This window comes from Hemitrygon akajei, unplaced genomic scaffold (genome assembly GCF_048418815.1).
Source record: "Hemitrygon akajei unplaced genomic scaffold, sHemAka1.3 Scf000045, whole genome shotgun sequence".
NCBI classification, from domain to species: Eukaryota; Metazoa; Chordata; class Chondrichthyes; order Myliobatiformes; family Dasyatidae; genus Hemitrygon; species Hemitrygon akajei.
In genome coordinates, this window is record NW_027331931.1 from 954342 (window position 1) to 981300 (window position 26959).

At 44.8% G+C, this 26959-nt stretch overlaps 1 protein-coding gene across 1 annotated transcript in view; it reads left to right on the forward strand.

Annotated features, from left to right (window-relative positions):
• LOC140720614 (NACHT, LRR and PYD domains-containing protein 3-like) overlaps positions 1 to 26959 on the forward strand; it is a 61432-nt gene that overhangs the window by 16995 nt on the left and 17478 nt on the right. Inside the window, exons 3-7 of the mRNA XM_073035444.1 lie at positions 10600 to 10694; positions 13503 to 13916; positions 14481 to 14647; positions 22626 to 22797; positions 22907 to 22972. Coding sequence (XP_072891545.1) covers positions 10685 to 10694; positions 13503 to 13916; positions 14481 to 14647; positions 22626 to 22797; positions 22907 to 22972 — 829 coding nt within the window. The 5' untranslated portion in view covers positions 10600 to 10684. The remainder of the gene's footprint in view (positions 1 to 10599; positions 10695 to 13502; positions 13917 to 14480; positions 14648 to 22625; positions 22798 to 22906; positions 22973 to 26959) is intronic.

The following is a 26959-nucleotide window of genomic DNA, read 5'->3' on the forward strand; positions in this document are numbered from 1 at the left end:
TCACTATCCGCTGCATGATCTTGCGATCCCAGATGGTGCAATTATCCGAACCTGGCAGTAATGCAGCTGCTCAGGATGCTCTCAATGCAACCCCTGTAGAATGTGATGAGGATTGGGGTTGGGAGATGGACTTTCCTCTGCCTTCGCAGAAAGTAGCGACGCTGCTGGGCATTCTTTGCTATGGAGCTGGTGTTGAGGGACCAGGTGAGATTCTCCGTCAGGTGAACACCAAAAAAGTTGGTGCTCATAACGATCTCTACCGAGGAGCCGTCGATGTTCAGTGGGGAGTGGTCGCTCCGTGCCCTCCTGAAGTCAACAACCATCTCTTTTGTTTTGTTCACATTCAGAGACAGGTTGTTGCCTCTGCACCAGTCCGTTAGCCGCTGCACCTCCTCTCTGTAAGCTGACTCGTCATTCTTGCTGATGAAACCTACCACGATCGTGTTATCGGCGAACTTGATGATGTTGTTCGAGCTATCTGTTGCAGCACAGTCGTGGGTCAGCAGAGTGAACAGCAGTGGACTGAGCACGCAGCCCTGGGGAGCCCCTGTGCTCAGTGTGATGGTTTTGGAGATGCCGTTCCCGATCCGGACTGACTGAGGCCTCCCAGTCAGGAAGTCTAGGATCCAGTTGCAGAGGGAGGTGTTCAGGCCCAGTAGGCTCAGCTTTCCAATCAGTTTCTGAGGGATGATTGTGTTGAGTGCTGAACTTAAGTCTATGAACAGCATTCGAACGTATGTGTCTTTTTTGTCCAGGTGGATTAGGGCCAGGTGGATGGTGGTGGCAACAGCAGGCCCAGTGAGGGGGCAGCAGGGTCTTGATATGCCTCATGACGAGCCTCTCGAAACACTTCATGATGATGGATATGTGTGCAACGGGACGGTAGTCATTTAGGCAGGAAACTGAAGACTTCTTCGGCATGGGGACGATGTTGGCGGCCTTGAAGCACGTTGGAACGGTGGCGCTGCTCAGGGAGATGTTGAAGATGTCAGTGAGAACATCTGCTAGCTGGTCTGCACATCCTCTGAGCACTCTACCAGGGATGTCGTCTGGTCCAGCAGCCTTCCGTGGGTTGACCCTGCAAAGGGATCTTCTCACATCGGCCACGGTGGGACACAGCACCTGGTCGTTTGTAGGAGGGGTGGACTTCCTCGCCGCCTCGTCATTTTCCTCCTCAAACCGGGCGTAGAAGTTATTCAGCACATTTGGGAGGGAGGCATCACTTGCATAGTCAGGTGATGTTGTCTTGTAATTGGTGATGTCCTGGATGCCCTTCCACATGCGCCGCATGCCGCCGCTGTCATGGAAGTGGCTGTGGATTCGCTGGGCGTGTGCACGCTTTGCCCCTCTGATGGCTCGGGACAGTTTGACCCTTGCTGTTGTTAATGCTGCCTTGTCGCCTGATCTGAAGGCGGAGTCGCGAGACCTCAGCAGCGCACTCACCTCCGCGGTCATCCATGGCTTCTGGTTGGCACGTATAGTGATGGTCTTGGGCAGTGACATCATCAATGCACTTGCTGATGTAGCTGGTCACTGATGCTGTGTACTCCTCTAACTTGATAGAGTCGCCATCAGTTGCAGCCTCCCTGAACATGTGCCAGTCAGTGTGCTCAAAGCAGTCTTGAAGAGCAGAGATGGCTCCTGCTGGCCAGGTTTTCACCTGCTTCTGAACTGGTCTGGAGCGCCTGACGAGCGGTCTGTATGCTGGGATTAGCATAACAGAGATGTGGTCTGAGTATCCGAGGAGGGGGTGGGTCTCTGCCCGGTACGCGTCGGGGATGTTTGTGTAAACCCGGTCCAACACCTTCTCCCCGCTTGTTGCAAAATCCACATACTGATGGAATTTGGGATGCACTGACTTAAGGTTCGCGTGGTTGAAATCACGGGCGACAATAAACAGACCATCAGGGTGTGCGTTCTGCAGATCGCTAATAGCCTCGACCATTTCATAAGCGCCTCCTTAGCATTAGCGCTGGGGGGAATGTAGACACCGAATATAAGGACCCGGTGGCTGTCTTTTGTTTGAGGTGTCTGGGTTTAAACAACGGAGTGAACAGACCCACCTTGGGCCTGCAGGCTGTCCCAGTGGGTGTTGTGGGGACAGACGCTTGGAGCATGGTTGCTCCCTGTCTGCTTTAGGGACAAAATGCAACATTTACAAGTCTGATATTGACTGAATGAAAACATCTATATTTATCATGTATTCTGTTTATGATACAATCATTGTCCAATTTATGTTCGTTTAATAACCCCGGCACATGCCTGATGTCACGTGTGGGATTCCCACACCGGGATCTGACGTCACTCTGCGCCCCCACATGCCTGATATCACGTGTGGGTTCCCCCTCACCAGGATCTGAAGTCACGTGTGCAATTCCTTACGTCACACTGGCGTTGAGACTGTCGAACATTACCGGCTAAGGTAACAATTACCTGACGCACCCACTCCACCTCACAGTCAACAGAGGAGTTACACTCTTCACATAGGTGTGAAGCCATGTTTATCACTGGTTACGCCCAATAGCGGAGGCAGAGCAGCTGAGAGGGCGTTACCTCAGCGGCCTTCATCTCCCGCTCTCGCATCAAACTCCCCGTCAATGCGGAACAAGCCTTAAGTAAATGTCCTGCTTTTTGATTTATTTCCACTTCCCTCCGAGGGAAGTTGGGGGGTTTGTGAAGCGACTCCTGCAGCCGGAGTCTGATGTACTGCTGAGAGGTAGGAGGAGACCACTCGGTTCATCGGCTTGATGCCGGCCCAATGGGGAGGGATCTCGGCAGAAGGGCGAGTGTGAGGGATTTTGCTGAGAGGATAAAGAAGGTGTGTGAGGGGGTGGACAGGGTGGAGTCCGAGAGGATGTTTATTTCAGTGGTGGATCCAGGAGCAGGATGGGGGAAGGAGCCCATTCACAGTGGGGAAGGGACATGAGGGGCTCGTCTGTGGAAATGTCTGAGCCCACAGTGGCGTCGAGCAGAGGGATTCACCATTTTGCGGGTCAATCACTGGCAGACTGTTGAACTGCAAGTGGGGCCAAATGGTCTGGGTAAAGTGGTATAGAGTGGTGTTGGGGGGCAAGGATGGAACAATGTTGGGTCTGATTGAATGACAGGATAGACTGGACGGGCTGAATGTCCTGCTCCTGTTCATGTTGTCTGTGTGTTTAAAGAAAAGAATAACCACATCCTTCTTGGGCGTGCAGGATGTCCCAGTGAGTGTTGTAGGGACCGGTGCTTGGAGCCCAGTTGTTTCCAAACTGTGTCAGCAACTTGGCTGAGGGACCAAATCAACATTTCCAAGTCAGCAAAAACAGTATTTATGACTATTGACACTATATATATATATATATATTTGTATGATGGTTATGACATAAAACTTGTATTTCTATATTGATAATGATACAGAATTGTATAATTTATGTTCCGTGTGTTATCTGAATGTATTTGCCTGTGATCCTGCCACAAATCAGTGGTTCTCTGTACCTGTACCTTCCCATACATGCGCACTTGACATAAATTCCACAGTTCGTGAGAAAACTCAGTGAGATTTGATTCGTGATGATTATCTTGGCACATTTGTAGCTCAATTATAAAGAGATAGTACACCTAAATGCAACACCCTTAACTGTGTCGATGAGCAGAGGGATCAAGGAGTCCCAAGTTCATCGCTCCCTCAAAGTGACTACACAGATTGACAGGCTGGTTAAGAAGGCAAATGACATGCTTGCCTTTATTAGTCAAGATATAGCATTTACAATTCAGGAAATTATGTTGCAGGTTCATGAACCGTGAGTTTGGCCACATCTGAAGTATTTCATACAGTTGTGGTTGTCTTATTCGAGGAAGGATGTCAATGGCCCTGGACAGGGCGCGAAGAGGTTCACCAGGATATTGCCTGGATTAGAAGGCATGAGCTGTAACGTGAGGCTGGACAAACTTCGGTTGTTTTCTCCAGAGCTGCACAGACTGGGGTGAGACGATGGAGGCTCATAAGTTTACGAGATGCATAAATACAGTAGTTAGAGAATAACTCTTTACCCGGGGACGAAATGTCTAAATCAATATGTATGCATTTAAAGTGAGAGGGGTAGTTTGAAAGGAGATGTGAGGGGCAAGTGTTTTTTTTTCCACACAGAGTGGTGGGTTGCTCGAATGTGCTGCCGTGTGTGATGGTAGCGGCAGATATATTGGGGACTTTTAAAAGATGTTTAGATAGACACATGAATGTGAGGGGAAATTGTGTAGGCAGAAGGGATTAGTTCAGTTGGCGATTTGATTAATTAAATAGTTTGAGCACAACATTGTTTTCCGAAGGGCTGTTCCTGTTGTACTGTTCTATGTTCTGTGTCTCTTGCCGAAAGGTTTCGGGGTTACGCAGGCAAAATAAAAGAGTGGAAACAACAGGTCAGCTGGAGCCCAATGTGGAAAATGTGAGATCACCCACTTCTGTAGGACAAACCGAAATCCTGAGTGTGATTAAATGGAGATGGACTGAGGCGCATTTGGTAGGGAGGAAGGTCCTGCTATTCTATCTCTGTCATTCTAGAATCTTTGTACAGTAATATCTATTTTTTAATTCAGTATCTGTGTATTGTTGGAGGACCATCAGTGATTATCCTTGATCCCTTCTCTCATCTCGTTCAATCTCCTTATCCCCATCACCTCATTCAGCCTCTGTCCAGTCTGTATCCTATCACCTCAATGATACATATCAACCATCTTGTTCAAACTCTGTCCAGCCTGTATCCCACCACCTCAAACATATATATCAACCATCTTGTTCAAACTCTGTCCAGCCTGTTTCCCACCAGCTCAATGATGTATATCAACCATCTTGTTCAACCTGTCCAGCCCGTATCCCACCAACTCAATGATATATATCAACCATCTTTTTCAACCTCTGTCCAGCCTGTACCCCACCACCTCAATTATATATATCAACCATCTTGTTCAACCTCTGTCCAGCCTGTTTCCCACCAGCTCAATGATGTATATCAACCATCTTGTTCAACCTGTCCAGCCCGTATCCCACCAACTCAATGATATATATCAACCATCTTTTTCAACCTCTGTCCAGCCTGTACCCCACCACCTCAATTATATATATCAACCATCTTGTTCAACCTCTGTCCAGCCTGTATCCCACCAACTCAATGGTATATATCAAATGTCTTGTTCAATATCTGTCCAGCCTGTATCACAACAATGATTATACCAACAATCGCTCTTCTGTCGCTGTCTTCATTGTGAAGTATTTTGCCTTACTGAGTCATTTCTGAAATCGGTGTTTGTTACCTGGATTACCAGAGGATTTATTCAATACAGCACGTGGTAGGGTAATGACAGCCATTCCGATTTTAGTTTCAATGTTACCAAATGTCCACTGTGTTAATCTTTGTTAGGAAACAGATTGCTAGTGGGATGCGGAGGATGTTGTCAGCACTGAATGCATCGACTGTATTACCCCTGTGTTGAAATGAAGGCAAAACTAATGAATGTGGGCATTAAAGTTGTGCAGCTTCGTTCAGGCCATCACAAGCATCTTGTAATCAGTCAATAGTTGCGCAACATTTCAAGTAAAAAGAGAAAACGCTGAGAGCATTCAGCAGATCGGGCAGCATCTTGGACAGTCCAGTTCTGACACTGGGTCTTCCACAGTTTCTCTTTCCTCAGATCCAATCTGATGTACCGTTTCCAGCACTTTACTTTCAATTTTATATTAAAAGCATTTTATTCCTGTTAGCCGGTAGGACATGTGATGATTGTGTTGTGTAATATCCCATTTTCTTAACTCCAGATGTGCCACCAGTTTTGATCCCATTGTGAGAACATTTATATCTCACAGGAGGCTGTACGAACCCATGTCCTTCTCTTATGCAGAGGTCACTGACACCCTCTCTCCATTCCCAATCTGTACTCGCAGCCCATGACGGTGATGGCTGTCTAGGGTAGAACCATAGAACAGTATGGCACAGTACAGGCTCTTCAGCCCTCTATGTTGTGCCGAACTATATAATCATTAAAAAAAAGTACTAAACCCAAACTACCCCATAACTCTCCATTTTTCTTTCATCCATGTGCCTGTCCAAGAGGATCTTAATTACCCCGAATGTTTTAGCCTCCACCACCATCCCTGGCAAGTCATTCCGGGCACTCACAAACCTCTGTGTAAAGAACTTACGCCTGATGTCCCCCCTAAACTTCCCTCCCTTAATTTTGTACCTATGCCCTCTGATATTTGCTATTGGTACCCTGGGAAACAAGTACTGACTATCCACCCTATCTATGCCTCTCATAATCTTGTAGACCTCTATCAAGTCCCCTCTCATTCTTCTACGCTCCAAAGAGAAAAGTCCCAGCTCTGCTAACGTTGCTTCATATGACATGTTCTCCAATCCAGGCAACATCCTGGTAAATCTCCTCTGTACCCTCTCCATAGCTTCCACATCCTTTCTATAATGAGGTGACCAGAATTGAACACAATACTCTAAGTGCGGTCTCACCAGAGATTTGTAGACTGAGACTTTGTAGGTTCTGGGACTCTGTAACAAACACAATGTTAACAGCAAGATTAGACAGTAATTAATTAATATGAAGAGAAAATTGTTGCTTCCTGACGTATCCTGTCAGATCCAATGGATCAGATCCTCCCTAGTTTACCACTTAATTTGCCCCATGTCCGTCCTCCTCGTCCAATAACTGCGTCCGATAACGCTCAATATCCCACCCTCCCTCTACTGAGCCAATCGCCCCAAATCTTTCCCAGCATTCAGCCCACATCCGCACACACAGACAGCACTTCTTCACGCAGGTCCACTCTCCCAGCAAGGGGACCCGCATCTAACTGATCCCACAATCCCGGCTCAGGCGCAAAACCGGGACTGAAAGACTGGAGAGCCCGGAGCCTCTGGCTGTTGGGAAGAACTCGAAACCGGACATTTCCCACTGCAAATCACCCTCTATTTACTCAAAGCTGAGATCAGCCCCTTCCTCACCGCCGCCGTGACCGGAGTCGGCACTGCGCCTGCGCTCTGCAGGAGGTTCACTGCGGCACCATCCATGGCCGGAGGTCACTAGGTCAGAGCGTTTGGCTGTCCGGTTCTTTCACTGTGACACCCCGAACTCCACGTCAACTCCATCCAAACCACCCAGGGCGAACTTTAATGACCAACAAACCATAATTGCTCTTAGTGATCAGCGATCTGAATGATTCAGTCGCTTTTAGAGGAAGGGATACCTAAGGTCGACATTGTGGAAGTGTTTAGTTTCCCAGGAGACAAGACTGTGTACGGGAGGTGTTCTGTCACCTGATTCAATCTGTGTTTTCACTGCTGGCAATTCCAGTGAACATCAATAAAACTGTTGTTTATGAATCTTCTAAACAACAAGACTCTGCACTGACTGCAGCCACTCCATCCCAAAGCAGATCACCCTGGAGAGTCCTCCCCTCTGATGACGCATTGATCACATTGCGCATGCTCGCATTCCCGGATGGGCGGTGTTTTCCTTTCCATTCTTTGTTGAATAGGTTTCAGGGTCGGGAAAAGTCCCCCGGGCGGGGAGCCGGGGGATGGATCACTGACTGCGGGGTGAAGCCATATCATTCCCATCGGTGAGTATTGAGACCAGTCCCGAGTGAGGAGGTCTGATGCTGGGCAGTGAGACCCGTTATCTCAATCGAACTGGCGGCCTTCGACCCGCTTCCCGGACGGAACCTGCCGGGGTCAGTCCGAGTTGTGGGACCTTCATACCAAACCGCCTGGGATGAGCTAACGCTCAGCCCCTGTTATTCTGCTCCTCGGGAGGGGTGAGGATGAGGCGATGGTGCTGGGAACACACCCATCTTTCGAAAGTTTGGACAAGGCAGTGAGATCTACATCTATCACGTCCTTTCGTTGCAGGTGGGGAATATGTTTCTCCTGACTCCATTCCACTCTTCCAACCTGCCGAAATGCAGCCTGTGTTTCTGGGTATATTACCCATTTGTGTGAGAATTTAGTCTCTTCTATTTTTCTGAGTTACTCAAAAATGTGTGCACTTCAATTAAACCTCCCTCCCGAATTTCCAGTCTATCTGATATTTCCACACAATTAAAATAAGGATCCGGTTTATTGCCACGGGAGACCCTCCACCAGTCACAGGATCCTGTGTCCCCCTCTCATTTTACCGCAGATCTGCAACATCTGCAGGTTTCATTTCAGCCCCGCCACCCCCTGCACTGATGGTGCAACAATCACTGCGCATGCTCACTGTTCCTGGATGGGCGGCAGTTTCCTTTCCATTCTGTGTTGGGATTGTCTGCGGGGTCGGGATTGGGAGAGGACCCTCGCCCCTGGGGCAGTGAATTGGGGGAACATCACCAGCACAGGTTGAACTAAATGCAGCGTGAGGCAGGGTAAAAGGAGCCAATACAACTTCAATTTCATTATTATAGAATGTTGCCGCGTTACTCTTGCTCATAATGAAACTCACAGTACATGGTGTAGAGCTTTGTTGTTTGCTTTTTTGGTTATCTTTGGTGAGCCACTGTTCAGTAACAGCCCAAGAAGGAGTGCTGCATGTTTTGTTTTTTTTAATTGTCTGATCACTGGCCCTCAGTGAAAGAGACAAGTGACGTCGTGAAAAGAGAATGAGTTGAGGAACTGGAGCTGCAGCTCGATGTCATTTGCCTCATACGGGACGCTGAGGAAGTTCAAAGTAAAAATTATCAGAGTACCTTTAAAACCACCATCCCCTTAAAACTATTCAGCAAACTCCAAGACCTGACCTCAATACATCCTTGTGCAATTGGATCCTGGATTTCCTCACTTGTCGACCCCACTCAGTTCAGATTGTCAAAAACATCTCCTCCACAATCTCCATCAGCACAGGAACACCACAGGGATGTGTACTTAGCCCCCTGTTCTACTCGCTTTACACCTGTGACTGTGTGGCTAAGTACAGCTCCAACACCATATATAAGTTTGCTGATGACGCCTCTGTTGTGCGCTCTATCAAAAGGGGTGGTGAATAATCATACAGGAGGGAGACTGAAAACCTGGCTGAGTGGAGTAATAACAACAACCTCAATATCAATAAGACCAAGAAACTGATTGTAGAATTCAGGAGAGGGAAGCCCGAGGTCCTTGAGCCAGTAATCATTGGAGAATCAGAGTTGGAGGGGGTCAGTAACTTTAAATTCTTGGGTCTCACTCTCCGCGGTCCTGTCCCAGACCCATCATATAAATATAATTGCGAAGACAGTACGACAGTGCCTCTACTTCCTCAGGAGTATGTAGAGATTCGGAATGTCATCAAAAACGTTGGCAAAATTCTGCAGATGTGTGGTGTAAAGTCTGCTGATTGGCTGCATTACGGACTGGTCGGGGAACAACAATGCTTTTGAGCAGAAAATACTTCAAAAGGTACTGGATTTGGTCCAGTATGTCACGGGTAAAGGTCTCCCAAATATTGAGTTTATCTACATGAAATGTTGCCGTAGAACAACAGCATCCATCATCAAAGATCCTCACCGCCCAGCAATGCACTTTTCTCACCGCTGCCATCAGCTAGAAGGTACAGGAGCCTCAGGACACGCAACACCAGGTTCCAGAACAGTTACTATCCTACAAACATTTGTATGTGAATGTACAAGGCTTGACCAGTAAGTTCGCAGATGGCACAAAATTAGTGGATGGTGTTCACGGTGAAGATTATCGTAGCTTATAGGGGATCTAAATGGGCAGAGGAGTGGTAAATCGATTGAAAAACCAACTCGAGAAGCAATGGTTTCATGTAGAGGCTGGTGATTATGTGGGGGGACCAGCCAGAGGAAGTGGATGAGGCAGCACAATTGTATAATTCCAGAAGCAGTTGGGATGTGTAGATGGAGTGAAGAGGCCAGGAGGGAAATGGGCCCATCACAGGAAATTACAACTGAATCTGCCTTCACTGGAGTATCTGGAATTATATTACAGACTCTAAACTCGTTTGTTTTTAAATTTTCAGGTCTCTTACAAATCAACCTCATCCAATCTCCCCAAGTCTTTACAATTCTACCATTTAATATTTCCCCAATCTATTTTCTAGATTTAAATCATCTTAACCAGCTTACTTTATTATCGTATCTGTTCTGAGCAGAGCAAATGTAAGCTGTCTGGATGTGTCAAGTTTCTCATCGTCAAAATTGTTTTCTGTCTCCTTTCTGCCCTGTCTTGAGAGCCTTTATCTTTGTGATAGTTGTGGGAGGAACCAGCCTTTTTCAAAGTACCTACCTCTATTCTCTCTGTGCCTGTGCTTCTATTTATGCAGCCCAGGATCCTTTATCCTTTTTAAACCACTTTGCAATTGGGGAGCTGTCCAGAGAGTAGTAGTTAACAATCACCTATACAACATAACACTGTTATTTTCTTGTTTCCACCTCCACCAGATCACTATTTTAAGGAATGTCCAAAAGAGTTTATTGTTTATAGAGTCTATTTTAAGGAGATTGACTGTTGATAATAACAGGGAATGTTTTGTCCCTAAGCCAACGGATGCTCTGATACAGGGGATGGCGATACTGTTATTTGCAAAGTACTGTAATCGTACTCTGTCTGACTCATATTCTGCTTGTTTGTAATTCAGGGTATCACCGGCAGGTGGAGCATTTCTTCACCGGGACCAAAGTGTGAACAAGACGACGACAATCAACAATACTGTCACAATCAGAATGGACAGAGGTATGAATTCAGAGATTGTGTGATAAACGAGCATTTCTGGTTTTGGAAGGGCAGCTATCAACTCCCTCCTGGTTTTCTGGGCTGCTGCGGAAAGGAGATGAGCGGAGTTTCCGAAATCTGTTTTCTGTAGCCGAGCCGAGAACATTGCCGGAGTTGTGAATGGCTGAGGATCAGATGACATCTCATTCTGGATAAATATGCGGTTTGCTTCAGTGTTTTAATACCCGAAACCATGTCTGGGCTGTGTACAAATGGTGAATGTGAGTTCTCAATATTTCCCTAATAAGGTGATCTGATAACTGGATTTAAAATTCCCAGGATCTCTGATGGAAAACCCGGATTGGCCAATGACCAAATGTCTCAGTCCCCAGCAGACATTGTGATGGTGCTCAACTCTGATTCCGGGGGTAATAAAACAGAGATTACAGCTGGGACACAGGTCCTTCGTTCCAGCTAATTAATGCTGATCCAAATGTCTTTTGTGCTTGCTCAATTTTCCCACAGCTTTTCCCAAATTTCCCTTATAGACTTCTTCTATCCTTTTCCCTGCCCACATCCTCTCTCTTTAAATTTATTTGTGTTTACTGCCTCCTCTGGCTGCATGTAATTTATACCCATCACCCGCCACGTGAACGAATGCCCCTTCGGTCCATTTTAAATTTCTTCCCTCAAGTCTTAGACTCCTCTACCCCGGGAAAAAGACTATGACCATCTACCCTAACTACGTCCCTGATTATTTTTATGTACGTGTGTAAGATGTTCAAGCTCCAATTATCCAGGGCAAACAGTCGCAGACGAACCACATAACAGAAAACCCAGCATCCTAGTCCAGTGGCATACTGGTCATTCTCCACTAAATTCATTCCAGCTTAATCAAGTCTGTTCTATAGAACCAGAGCTCCAGAGCAGATAGTGGAGCGGGGGTTGAAAATAAATAATGTTAAAAGTTTCTGCAAAGTCAGTAAGTGTCTTTGATGGTGGTAATGATCTTATGAGGTGTGTCTATTTCAATGCAAGGAGTATTGTGGCGAACGCCGACGAGCTGAGGGCCTGGATTGACACGTGGAATTACATTATAGCCATTAGTGAAACTTGGCTACAGGAGGGGCAAGACTGGCAGCTTAATGTTCCAGAGTTCCAATATTTCAAACGTGGTAGGGGCAGAGGAATGAATGGTGGCGAGGTAGCATTGCTAGACAGAGAAAATGTTACACCAGTGTTCAGGCAGGACAGATTAGAGGGCTTGTCTACCGAAGCCATATGGGTGGAGCTGAGAAACAGGAAAGGAATGACCACATTAATGGGGTTGTATTATAGACCAGCCAACATTCAGCGAGAATAGGAGGAGCAAATCTGCGGAGAGATAACAGCCAACTGCAGGGAGACAAAAAGTTGTGATTGTAGGGGATTTTAATTTTCCACACATTGATTGCAACTCCCATGCTGTTAAAGGTCTAGATGAGTTAGAGTTTGTAAAATGTGTTCGGGAAAGTTTTCTAAATCAATATATAGATGTACCAACCAGGGAGGATGCAATATTAGATCTCCCATTAGGAAATGAGTTTGGGCCGGTGACGGAAGTGTGTGTAGGGGAACACTTTGGTTCCAGTGATCATAATACCATTAGTTTCAACTTGATGATGAATAAAGATCGATCAGGTCCTCGGGTTGAGGTTCTAAACTGGAAAAAGGCCAAATTTGAAGAAATGAGAAAGGATCTAAAAGCTTGGATTGGGACAGGTTGTTCTCTGGCAAGGGTGTGACTGGTAGGTGGGAGGCCTTCAAAGGAGAAATTTTGAGAGTGCAGAGTTTGTATGTTCCTGTCAGGATTAATGGCAAAGTGAATAAGAATAAGGAACCTTGGTTCTCGAGCGATATTGGAACTGTGAAAAAGAAGAAGAGAGAGATATATGACAGGTATAGGCAACAAGGAGCAAATAAGGTGCTTGAGGAGTATAAAAAGTGCACAAAAATACTTAAGAAAGAAATCAGCAGGGCTAAAAGATGACAAGATGTTGCGTTGGCAGTTAAGGTGAAGGATAATCCAAACAGCTTCTACAGGTATATAAAGAGCAAAAGCATAGTAAGGAAGAAAAAGGTCCTCTTATAGATCGGAGTGGTCGGCTATGCATGGAACCAAAAGAAATAGGGGAGATCTTAAAAATGGTTTTTACATCTCTATTTACTAAGGAAACTGGCATTGAGTGAACGGAAATAAGGCAAACAAGTAGTGAGGTCATGGAACCTATACAGATTGAAGAGGAGGAGGTGCTTGCTATCTTGAGGGAAATCAGAGAAGATAAATCCCCACGACCTGATAGAGTGTTCCATCGGATTTTGAACGAGACTAGTGTTGATATTGCAGGGGCCCTGGCAGATAAATTTAAAATGTCGGTATCTACGGGTGAGGTGCTGGTGGATTGAAGGATAGCTCACGTTGTTCCATTGTTTAAAAAAGGATCTAAAAGTAATCCGAGAAATTACAGGCCGGTAAGTTTGACGTCATATCTTTATTTAATTTCCCAGTATCACCGGACACCGTTGCATTAAGATCCCGTGGTCATCATTCAACTGCTGGGATTTAAGTGATTGGCATTACTGTGTCTATCCTGTTATTTTACTGGGAGTGAATGTGTCCAGTCACCGGCTTATCGGTATGGTCACCAAGCAGGATGTACGGTTCACAGTAACCAGCACAGTCCCACTCCAAATCTGGCCAGCCAGAGTCACGGCTCCATTGCAGTTTGAATTAGTTTTGTTCAGATCTAAATCATACTCTTATAAACTGCAATTCATCACTTATTTCAGGTAGGGCATTGAAACGAGTAGGGAAAGTACTGAAGAGGTGTTTACAAGGCGGATCATCGGGGAAAGCTGATCGGGACACAGGAAGCAAGGTACCGAAGCAGGGTCAGATTGAGAGCGATGTCCCAGAATGCAGTACGGCCGCAGCGGAAGTGGAGCAAATGCAGCCCAGAGACACCAATCCGGACCCTGGAACCAGCACAAGTGAGGCGACTGCCTGTCAGCCCAGAGTCAGTGACATCAGAGACACTGATCAGGACCCTGGAACCAGCACAAGTGAGGCAACTGCCTGTCAGCCCAGAGACAGTGACGTCAGAGACACTGAGCAGGACCCTGGAACCAGCACAAGTGAGGCGACTGCCTGTCAGCCCGGAAGTTCATTGAACACGGAATTGTCAAGTCCCCAACACGGAGCCGGTGAGTGAAATATGAGGGTGATGTGTTTGCAGAATGTGGCAGGGAGAAGGGTAAATGCGATTCCTTGTTGGAAGGTTGGTCAGAGAGAGGGGGAATGTGTAGGTGTGGTACGTGTGGTGTAGTGGGGTACCCATTACCCCACTACAAGAAGTGTACTACCTGCTCTGAGGATTTACGGGATGTGCATTGGCGGAAAGGCAGTTGTCCAGATAAGAGAATATTTCCAGGATGTGAATTAAGGGAAATGTATTTGCCAGGATGGAGAGTGTATCTCTGGGAAGCGAATATTACTGACAGGCCCAGCATTTATTGCCGATCCAAAATTGAAATAGGTGAGTGGGTCGGTTGAGGGATGGACTGGTGTGCATCAAATCTGGTCCTTCTATGAACGTAATGCCTCGAATATTGTTTGGTAGGTTTTAAGGCCAGTTGGAGATTGGGAATATATCGGTTTTAGTGTCTGTAGGCAGGTTCAAGTCATGTTTTTTTGTTGAGTTTGGTGAGAGCGGTGGAAACGAAAAATAATTTGAGTTCAAGCCTACATTTTCCTTTTTATATTCACAGAGCCAGAGTTGACAATCCCTGACCTCTTAGCAGAGGGGGAGGGATATCGACTGTACCAACTGACAAAGTTCTATAGAGACAGACTCAAACAAGCAATTGAAGAAAAGGTTGAAAGACTCGGTTGGATGTTGACAAAGGAGGGACATTTCAGTAGAGAAGAAAATGAGGTGAGTGTAGTTTGTGTATTGTCACAGAACTGCTGGGAATAGTGACCAAAATTAATCTTCACGTTCTTGGCGTCCTACCTGGCAATGGAGACTTTGATTTCTGACCTGTCTCTCGCAGATCTGGTTTCAGCTGTTAAGGTGGGGAGCACTGGGAACTACAGGGTCAGCCTCAGCTTTTTATCTCCCACCTGCTGTATTGATCAGTGTGATATGAGAGCAGTAGCGGCAAGTAATGGAAACTATGACAATTAAAGAGGAGGAAGTACTGGCACTTTTTAGGAATATAAAAGTGGATAAATCTCCGGATCCTGACAGGATATTCCCTTGGACCTTGAAGGAAGTTACTGTAGAAATAGCAGGGGCTCGGACAGAAATATTTCAAATGTCATTAGAAACGGGGATGGTGCCGGAGGATTGGCGTATTGCTCATGTGGCTCAATTTTCTTAAAAAGGGTTCGAGAGTAAACCTAGCAATTATAGGCCTGTCAGTTTGACGTCAGTGATAGGTAAATTAATGGAAAGTATTCTTAGAGATGGTATATATAATTATCTGGATAGACATGGTCTGATTAGGAATAGTCAGCATGGATTTGTACGTGGAAGGTCATGTTTGACAAATCTTATTGAATATTCTGAAGAGGTTATGTGGAAAGTTTACGAGGGTCAAGCAGTGGATGCTCTCTATATGGACTTCAGTAAGGCCTTTGACAAGGTTCCGCACGGAAGGTTAGTTAGGAAGGTTCAATCGTTGTGTATTAATATTGAAGTAGTAAAATGGATTCAACAGTGGCTAGATGGGAGATACCAGAGAGTAGTGGTGAATAACTGTTTGTCAGGTTGGAGGCCGGTGACAAGTGGTGTGCCTCAGGGATCTGTATAGGGTCCAATGTTGTTTGTCATATACATTAATGATCTGGATGATGGGGTGATACATTGGATTAGTAAGTATGCAGATGATACTAAGGTAGGTGGCGTTGTGGATAATGAAGTAGGTTTTCAAAGCTTGCAGAGGGATTTAGGCCAGTTAGAAGTGTGGGCTGAAAGATGGCAGATGGAGTTTAATGCTAATAAGTGTAGGGTGCTACATTTTGGTAGGAATAATCCAAATAGCACATACATTGTAAATGGTAGGGCATTGAAGAATGCAGTAGAACAGAGTGATCTAGGAATAATGGTGCATAGTTCCCTGAAGGCGGAATCTCATGTGGATAGGGTGGTGAAGAAAGCTTTTGGTATGCTGGTCTTTATAAATCAGAACATTGAGTATAGGAGTTGGGATGTAATGTTAAAATTGTACAAGGCATTGGTAAGGCCGAATTTGGAGTATTGTGTACAGTTCTGGTCACCGAATGTTAGGAAAGGTATCAACATAATAGACAGAGTACAGAGAAGATTTACTAGAATGTTACCTGGGTTTCAGCACATAACTTACAGGGAAAGGCTGAACAAGTTAGGTTTTTATTCTTTGGAGCGTAGAAGGTTGAGGGGGGACTTAATAGAGGTATTTAAAATTATGAGGGGGATAGATCGAGATGACGTGGATAGGCTTTTTCCATTGAGAGTTGGGGAGTTTCAAATAAGAGGACATAATTTGAGAATTAGGGGGCAAATGTTTAAGGGTAACACGATGGGGAATTTCTTTACTCAGAGAGTGGTAGCTGTGTGGAATGAGCTTCAGGTAGAAGTGGTAGATGCAGGTTCGGTATTGTTATTTAAAGTAAAATTGGGTAGGTATATGGACAGGAAAGGAATGGAGGGTTATGGGCTGAGTGCGGGCCAGTGGGACTCGGTGGGTGTAAGCGTTCGGCACGGACTAGAAGGGCCGAGATGGCCTGTTTCCGTGCTGCAATTGTTATATGGTTATATATATCGGGACTTCGAACAGGCATTCAGTCTGAAACTGATTTCAAATCTTGTCTGCACTGTCGGGCAGATTCACCTCATCTCATTAATCCAGGATGAGTATTAAACTGACAGATTGTAAACTGAGACAACCGGCTTCACTTCTGTCCTTGACAGAAGGAAACCTGCTAACCACATCCGGTCTTGGCTCCGTGAGTTCCAAAACAACGTGTGGCTTACTTGTCATAGTTATAGAAAAGAACAGCATAGAATCAGGCCTGTTGGCCCATCTATTTCCATGCTGGACTATTTAACTATGTATTCCCATTGACCTTCACCAGGCCATGGCGCTTGTACTGCTTGCGGTGCTAGCTAGTTTCACAATCTTAGCACCCTCTGAGTCAACAAGTTTCACCTTTGTACCCCCTGAACTTTTCACCTTTCACCCTTTACTGATAACCTCTTGTTATAATACCTCTTTACCGCAGTACAAAATGTTGCTGCATTTATCCTGTTTATACCCCATGTAATTGTGTAAACTTCTCTCAAACCTTTCCTCAATCTTCCACGTTCCAATGAATAAAGTCCTATCCCGGTCACTCTTTTCTTATAACTTAGGTCTTCTAGTCCTGACAACATCCTTGTTTTTGTTTGTGTACTCTTTCAAACTTATTTCCAGCTGCCCTGTAGGTAGGTGAGCAGAACTGCACATAATATCCAAATTAGGCCTCACCAACGTCTTATGCAACATCATATCCCATCTACTGTACACGATATTTTCATTTATGAAGGTTAATGCGCTAAGAAACTTTCTTTCAGATCCACAACTTGAGCACATTTGCCATCACTTTCAATGACTTATGGACCTGTATTCCCAGATCACTCTGTTCTACCACACTTTTCAGTGCCGTACCGGTCGCTGTGTAAGATCTACCCTGCTTGGTCCTTCCAAAGTGCAATTTGTCTGCATTATATTGCATCGGCCCCTTTTAAGCCCATTCTCCAGTCGGTCTAGATCTCACTGCAAGCTCTTGTAGTTCTTGCAAGCGTTAGCTCTTGTTAGCTCTTGCAAGCTCTTTGTCCACTGCACCTTCCCAATGTTGGTGCCATCCGCAAACTTGCTGATTCTGTTAACCATAATTTCATCCAGATCATTGATATAGATGACAAACAACAACAGACACAGTACCGATCCCCGTGACACTACACGAGTTACAGGTGCCAATCAGAAATGCAACAGTCTGTAGCCACACTCTGGATTCCTCCAAAAAGCCAGTGTCTAATCCAGTTTACTACCTCATCTCGGATGCTGAGCAACTGAAACTTCTTGACCGACCTGCTATGAGGGAACTTGTCAAATACCGTGCTCACATCCATGTAGACAATATCCACAAACTTGGCCACAGCAAATTTCCTGGCAACTTCCTCGAAAATCTCTAAGATAGGTTAGTCGTGAAAGATCACGCACAAAGCTGATATCTCATGACCGCAAAAGTCAATAGTTTGACCTAAAAGGGAAGGAGAAAGCACAAAACATTAATGTGCTGACTAGCTGATATCTCATGATCTCAGCAATCAACAGGTTGTCCTTAAAAAAGAAGATCAATAGGTTTACCTGAAAGGGAAGGGAAAAAATGAAAAAATAATTCTGTTAACCTGCTGAATATCTAACGAATGAGAGACAGGGACATCCCATTTCAGGTCACTCTCCTTGGAATTCACAGACACTGATTGTCCTGTACTAGATCTGACCTACTCACCATGAGTGGTATTAGAAAATCAAGTGTGTTACACCCGTGAGTGACTCTGTTCTCGTTGGGATTCATTGGCGCTGTATGTAATGAATCAGACAGGCATTATCCAAAGACACGAGGAGTCATCTGTAAATGTCATCTAAAATTCATCATCTGGAGACGCCTGCTTTACTGGTAACCTTTAAATCTCTTTCACAACTGTAACTCCTCAGACATGGTAGCAGTGAAACTGAGGGATTATTTTACAGTGCAGTGGACCATCAGGGAATTGTGCTGATTTGTTCCATAATTATTTTCCATTATTCGTGTTATGGAAAACCTTTCCAATTCCCTACTGGTAACTGTTCTGGGAGATCAATCATTCAAACCCGGGACATCAGTCCTCTTGTTTCTCAGAGCAATGTCCTAAGCCCATCCATGTTCAGTTGCATCCTCGACTACCTTAATTCCATCATCAGTGTATGTTCTGGTCAGACCACTCGTCTGAGTGCTACCGGTACCATGTAACTCAGTACTACCTGTCGCATGGTCGGATGGTTGGTGACTAAACCAGCTCCCCCACCAGACTGGCCTGGTGAGGAGGGTGGCTAGACACCCTGCAGGACGAAAAACAAGACCTGTCAAAGGGCGGATGACCCCTCTGTTAGGGTCAACGGCCCTCTAGAAAACAAGCGCGGAAAGCGCATCCCTCGCATCGAAGCTTGGTCTGGCCATTCACTGCAACAGAACTTCCCCCAGCCGTCCTGGACCCAACCAGGCTGCTGGATCCGGGAGGGGATGTCGAGGGGGTGGATCTGGACCGGTGCAACGCCCTACTCACCTAAAATCCACTCACGCACACGGTTCCTTTCTGAGGAGTGGGGTACCACCCCACTAACTGACTGAAAGGAACCATCATCACCCTATGGGACGGATAGCCAGAGAGAGAGAGAGAGATGTTGCTTGAAGACGGTTCAATGTTTAATTCATAATTCCTCAGTAAATGAGGAAGCCCATGCCTGCATTCAGGAAGTGATCACCATTTTACAGCATGAGTGCCAGGCAGTAGCGATCTCCATCATAAGACAGCCGCACTGACATTCCTTAATGTTCTGTTGTCTTTACACATCATAAGACCATAAGGTATCGGAACACAAGTAGGCCATTAGGCCCATCTTCCTACTCCGCCATTACGTCATGGGTGATTTACTATCCCTCTCAACTCTATTCTCCTGCCTTCTCCCAGTGAACTTTGCTGACCAGACAAATCAAGAAGGTACCAACCTCTGTTTTATATATACCCAATGATCTGGTCTCCGCAGCTGTCAGTGCCAATGGATTCGACAGATTCACTACTCCTCGGCTAAAGAATCTCCTCATCTCTGTTCTAAATGGACGTCCCTCTATTTTGAGGCTGTTCCGTCTGGTTCTAGACTCCCGCACTTTGAAACATCATCTCCACATCCTCTCAATGCCTTTCGATATTCCACAGATTACAAATAGATTCCCCTCATCCTTCCACACTCCAGCCAGTACAGGCGCATCCAGGAATCATTCTCATCAAAATCAGGTTTAATATTACTGGTTCTGTCAGTTTGGATTCCTCTCTGGACTTTCCACAATGCATCGCGTATTTTCACTGATCAGGGGACTAAAACCGTTCACAATATACAAGTGAGGTCTGGCCAGTGCTTGTTCTTATATTCTATTCCTCTCGAAATGAACGCTAGCATTTGTTTTTGCCTTTCCTAACACCAACTCAAACTGCAAGGAATCCTGCAACAGGTCTCCTGAGACTCTTTAGAACTCTAAAAAATATTCTATGTCTTCATTATTTCTGCCAAAGTGTATGGCCATGTACCTCCCTATACTACATTCCAATTGTCACTGATTTGTCCATTTTTTCATCATTCATGTCCTGCTGCAAAATCCCTGCTTCCTCAACGCTTCCTGTCTTTCCCCATATCTTCGTAACGTGCGCAATCTAGTCCATAAAGCCTTCAAATCATTGACATAACGGAAAAAAGGAATTCTCCCAAAACCAACCACTGCAGAACACCACTGGTCACCAACATCCAACAAGAAAAAGCCCCATTTGTTCCATTCTGTGCTTCCTGACAGTCAGACAAAATCTGTCTGGAGAAAATTATGGATCCTCTATCAATGCTATTGTCTCTCTTGTCATACTGCCGTTCCCTGTCTTGTTAAACGGCGTCATGTGAGGTACCTGGTTAAAGGTCCTCGGGAAGTCCAAGTGAACAAATTGCACTGACTTTCCGTTGTCGACCCAGCATGCTGTTCTCTCAAAAAATTCCAACAGTTCTGTCAGACAAGATTCCCTTCCATGGATGTTGGCCTTTTTCTTATCATGTGCGTCCAAATACCCCGAAACATTATCCTCAATTATCGACTGCTGACGTCTTCCCAAACGCTGATCAGACTAAATGGCCTATAGTTTAAAATGATCGGTCCTCCGGAACCATTCCAGAATCTCGTGATTCTTGAGTGATCATCACTAATGTCTCCACAATCTCTTCAGCCTCCTTTTTCAGAAGCAATCGAGTGCAGTTGATCAGGTCTTGTAGCTTTAGTTTTTGGTTTGTTGGGTGGTAGAGTTGGTCTCCTGACTTGGTGTGTCTGGGTAGTCTTGTTTTGTCTGGTGTATTTGGAGCTCCTTTCCGGGGAACGCGCTAAGACAGTAGCGCGACATTAATACGCAGCAGCCTCTCTGGACTATGGATTTGGGGATTACAAAACGTTATGTAAATTTTCTGGTGTAGTCTGTTTTGTCATATGCTTTTGTGATATCATTCTGGGGGAACGTTGTCTCATTTTTTGACTGCATTGCTTCTGTGGTTTCTAAATGACAATAAACAGAAACTGAACTGAACTTAACTGACTCATCTATCTTCAGAACTTTCAGCTTCCCGAGTGCCTTCTCCTTAATAATGGCAGGTACACTCACTTCTGCCACTTGACATTCTCAAATATCTGGCACGTTCTAGTGTATTTTTTACAGTGAAGACTGACGCAAAATACTTACTAATACCTTTTGCCATTTCTTTGTCCCCTGACAGTACCTCTCCACTGTCATTTTCCAGTGGCCCAAAATCCACTTTCCTCTCCTTCACTCTTCATATATCAGACGGACCTCTTGTTGAGCTATTTTACGTTATTCGCTAGCCTACCTTCATTTTACATAGTTTCTCTACTTACGGCTTTTTAATTGCCTTCTGTTGGTTTGTGAAAGCATCCCAGTCCTTCAGCTTTCTACTATACTTTGTAATATTATGTCCCCTCTCCTTTGCTTTCGTGCTGCTTTGACTATCTTGTCAGCCATGGTTGATCATCCTCCCTTTAGAATAATTCTTCATCTTTGTGATCACTTGTCCTGAGCCTTCTTAATTGCTCCGAGAAACTTCAGCCATTCCCGCTCTGCCATTGTTCCTGTTAGTCATGTTCGAATATATTTTTGCCCAGGTCTTCTCCTATGCCTCTGTAATTCCTTTATCCAACTGTCGCACTGATCCATCTGACTTTACCTTCTCCCTCTCAAACTGCAGTGTGAGTTTTGCTATTTTATGATCACTGCCTCTTAAGGGATTATTTACCTGAAGCTCCCCAATCAAATCTGGCTCAATACACAACACCAAATCCAAATCCGTCTGTCCTATCGTGGGATCAACCATAGGCTTCTCTAAAAAGCCATCTCACAGGCATTCTATAAATTTCCTCACTCAGGATTCAACACTGACCAGATTCTCCAAAGCTACCTGCATATTGAAATTCCCCATGACTATTTTCACATTCCCCTTTTTGCATACCTCTTCCCTCTCCTGTTGTAAGTTGTAGCTCACATCCTGGCTACTGTTAACAGGCCTGTATCATCAGGGTCATTTTACTTATGCAGTTTCTTAACATCTACATCGTCCAATCCGTTATCACCTCTTTCTCAGGACTTTTCATTTTTAATGACAGCAGCTTCGACCCAACACTTTCACCTACCTGCGTATCCTTTCGATTCAATATTTATCTTTTGATTTAAGCACCCAACTATAAACTTTTGTCAGCCACTATCCATTTGTTTTTGCTCTCTCTCTCCCCTCTCTTCAGTTCTTGTTGTCACATCTTGTTGATGTAATACTGCACATTGACAGACTGAGGAAATTAATCACATTGCATCTACTGCAGGGTGTCAGTAAATCCTTATTCTTTCACAATATTGATTTAGAATTTCCTTCAGTTACTGTTTCTCTGTTAATGACTGAACCCAGGGAGGATGAGGCAGCAGCCCAGTGACTGCATCTGTTCTGAAGCAACTGGGGCCATGAACAGATACTTTCCTGTACATTCTGCATGCCTGTCTGTCTGCTGCACAATAAATTCATTGTTTCCTTTTGTAGAAAGTCACTGAACTGACAGAGAAGGGAAACCGGACAGAGAGTTCCAGACTCTTCCTCAGTTTGGTGATGGGCAAAGGCTCCCGGGCCCGGAGGGCGATGTGGGAATCCTTTGTGACATGGAGGACTGAGTTACCGAAGTTGGACAGAATTCTGAGGGAAATACAGGAACTCGGTATGTTAAAACCACACACTGAACACAAAGCACATTGAGATAAATATTTTAGTTATTTTAATTATTTTAGCTCTGTTTCCATGGATGTTTTTTTTAAATATTTAAACAGGTCCTGATCCACAGGAATACATGAACATCACCCAAGGTTTATCTGAATTACCCACTCAGCTGATAGGTGAGTGATCAAATGCACAGTTCAAACCACATCTCAAATGTTAGTCTCTGACTTGGCAAAGCTTGGGAATCAAAATTCGCCATTAAACATTCGCTGATCTCTGGATTCAAGTAACAATTCAAAGAATCTCTCTTTGCAGCCTGAATATTCTACAATATATTTTTTTCTATTAATACAGCTGTTGGTTCTGCTGAATCCATGTAGACCACATCTACTACCATACCTTCATCAATTGCTTTTTGTTACCTCTTCAAAAAACTCAATTAGCCTCGTGAGGCTGGACCTTCCCTTCACAAAGCCATGTTGACCCAGACAGTAAATTCCAGGCACCCACAACTCTGTTAAAAAACTACCCACAATTGCTGTAAATTTACCCCATCTCACCTTAACCAAATGCCCTCTGGTATTAGACACCAGTCATATGTAAAAATAAACAAACAAAATACAGGCTGTCGACCCAAACTCTTATCTCTCAAACTTGCACACCTCAGTCAGATCTGTATTCTACCGCCAGAGGAAACAAAGCAAGTTTATCAAACCTCTACTTGTAGCACATGTCACCGAATCCAGGCAACACCCTGATGAACCTGTTCTGCACCCTAACCAATCCTTCCAAGAGCTCGACAATCAGAAGTGAACACAATACTCCAGATGCTCCCTGAAACCATAAGATCCAGGAGCAGAATTAAGCCATTCGGCTCAGTGAATTTGCTCTTCAATTCCTCTCTACCCCATTATCCCAGTAAACGTTGACACTTTTCCTAATCAGGAACATATCGACCTGCATTTTAAATATACTCAATGAGGTGTCTTCTTCAGACGTCTATGGCAATAATTTCACCGATTCACCACCCGCCAGCCAATAAATTTCTCCCCGTTTGGGTCCCCGGCAGCCAGGACAATTCCCCACAGTTCTCAAGCATGTTAATTTTCTGTATGAACCTCCCATGTGGGATCTTGTCAAAGACTCTGCCAGTATACAAGTAGACAATTTCCATGTGGAACTTCATCCAACACCTTTGTCACCTCCTGGAGGAACTCAATCAAGCTGGCAAGACGCAAACCCGACCCAAAGCCTTGCTACTGAACCCCAAACCACCTCATACATCCTCTCTGTCATACTCCCATGGGGCAGAACATATAAAAGGCTGAAGGTATGTACCACCTGTCTAAACGATAGCTTTATTCTGCATTTATAATACTACTAAATGGTCACCTACTATGTTATTATTAGCTCTTAATAATAATAAGGCAATTTTATATCTAAAATTATTGCATCGTACATCCCGTAACTAATAACAACTCAGATAACAACTTAGATAACCACAATATACTCACAGGACAGCAGACAGAATACCGTTCGGGTTTGAACAACAGATAAAAGATTATGTAATTCTATTTCAAACCCTGTAGAAAGCAGAAATCTTTCAGTGTTATATTGTCTATCAATACAAAACACATCTGATTCTGTTCCTCGTGTGTTTAAAAGGCTCCAAATATAGATAAAATTCATACAATACTTGTGAAATTTCTGCAACATCTGATGAAGCATTCGCGTAAAATAAACGTCCTATTAAGAACCACAGAGGAACAACGACCACTATCAAAATAAATGGAGGGATTTTCCAGAGAGTCTCACTAAGCACACTATGGTTTTGTCTAGCTTTAAGCCCACTCATAATTTACTGAAACAGACAAAATCAGGTATCTAATCAAAAGAAATTATGAATTATACCTTGACACATTTATACATTGATGATTTTAAATTATTTGTTCTTTCATCAGTAAAGCTGAAACAAATAATTCAAATAATGGAATTAATTTCCAAATATATAAGCATGAACTTTAGACTAGGAAGGTACAGAACATGATCAAACATAAAGAAAGGTGCAATAGAGCCGGTGGAATATCAAACAGAGCATCAGGATACAATGCAACAGAATATGAAACGTATATTTAGGATATCAATAAGCAAAGAAAATAGATAATCGTGTGATAAAGGAAAACCTTCCAACAAAATTTACTTCAAAGCTGAAAATCTAAATTTACTGCAAGGCTGAACAAACTTTGAATTTACATCGAGGATCAAGAAAATCTGCCAATCAGAGCTGAACAGTAAAAATATAACGAAGGTAGTAAACGCTCACTGTGCCCATATTGACGTATTGGTTTGGTATAATATCCTGGTCTGAAACGGATCCGGAAATATGCAAAGAAAAATAAGAACTTAAATAGCAATTTCTGGAAAACACCATGTGCACTGGAAAGCGCGTAAACTGATATGAACGAGGACAGTATGAGGATGATGAATAACAGATCTAAAAAAATGAGACAACAGCCAGATAAAAATTTTCAGGGTCAGGGTTAATATCGTGGATACATTTCGTGAAAGTTGTTTTTCTGCGCCAGCAGCACAATTACAGTAAAGCGTGTGCGGTGAGCGTGTATTTATGTATACAATTGTAGAAATAGAATTGTATCAGCATGACTTAATCAGTCTGATGGCCTGATGAAAGAAGCTGTCGTGGAGCCTGTTGGTCCTGGCTTTAACACTGCGGTACCATTTCCTGGATGGTAGCAGCTGGAACAGTTTGTGCTTGGTGAGACTTGGGTCCAGAATGATCCTTCGGGCACTTTTTACCCCCTGTCTCTGAAATGACCTGAATAGTAGGAAGTTCACATCTACAGATGCACTGGGCTGTCCGCACCACTCTCTGCAGAGTCCTGCGATTGAGAGAAGTACAATTCCCACACCAGGCAGTGATGCAGCCAGTCAGGATGCACAAAATTTACTGGCCCATCCCAAATGTACTCAACCATCTCAACCATCTGTTTTGCTATTTTTCTTTTTTTTTGTTCAGACTAGAGAATAAGCCAGGCAGGATGTTGGAATGCTCCTCTTGCAGGATGTGTGAAGTCAGGGAGACATCCGGTGTCCCTGACAACGACACCTGCAAGAAGTGCACCCAGCTGCAGCTCCTAACAGACCGCGTTAGGGAACTGGAGCAGGAGCTGGATGACCTCCGGATCATTCGAAAGACTGAGCAGTTTATAGATAGTAGCTTCCAGGAGGTAGTTACACCTAAGGAACAGGGCACAGGTAATTGGGTTACCGTCAGGCGAGGGAAGGGGAAAGGGCAGTTACTGCAGGGTTCCCCTGTGGCCATTCCCCTCCAGAACAGGTATACCAATTTGGATACTGTTGGGGGGAAGGATTACCTGGGACAAACTGCGGCAGCCGGATCTCTGGCACTGAATCTGGTGCTGCAGTGCAGAACGGGGGGAGGAAGAAGAGGAGAGGGGTAGTGATAGGGGACTCCATAGTCAGGGGTACAGACAGGAGATTCTATGGTCGTAACAGAGACTCCCGGATGGTTTGTTGCCTCCCGGGTGCCAGGGTCAGGAATGTCTCTGATCGCCTGCACAGCATTCTGAGGTGGGAGGATGATCAGCCAAATTCCGTGCTACACATCGGTACCAATGCCATAGGTAGAAAGAGTCAGGGTGTCCTGAAGAGTGAGTACAGAGAGCTTGGTAGGAAGTTGAAAAACAGGACATAGAGGGTAGTAATCTCCGGATTGCTTCCTGTGCCACGTGCCAGTGAGGGTAAGAATGCGATGCTCTGGCAGATGAACACGTGGCTGAGAAACTGGAGTAGGGGGCAGGGTTTCAGATTTCTAGATCATTGGGACCTCTTCTGGGGCAGGTGGGACCTGTACAAGAGAGACGGGTTACACCTGAACTACAAGGGGACCAATATACTTGCAGGGAGGTGTGCTAGTGTTATTGGGGAGGGTTTAAACTAGATTGGCAGAGGGATGGGAACCAGAGTGCCTGAGTAGATAGTGGAACGGTGGTAAACATAAATAATGGTGGTAGTTCATGCAAAGCCACAAATAGCAAGGTTGTGGGTGGTGGTAATAATATTCTGAGGTGTGTATATTTCAAAGCGTGGAGTATTGCGGGAAAGGCAGACGAGCTGAGGGC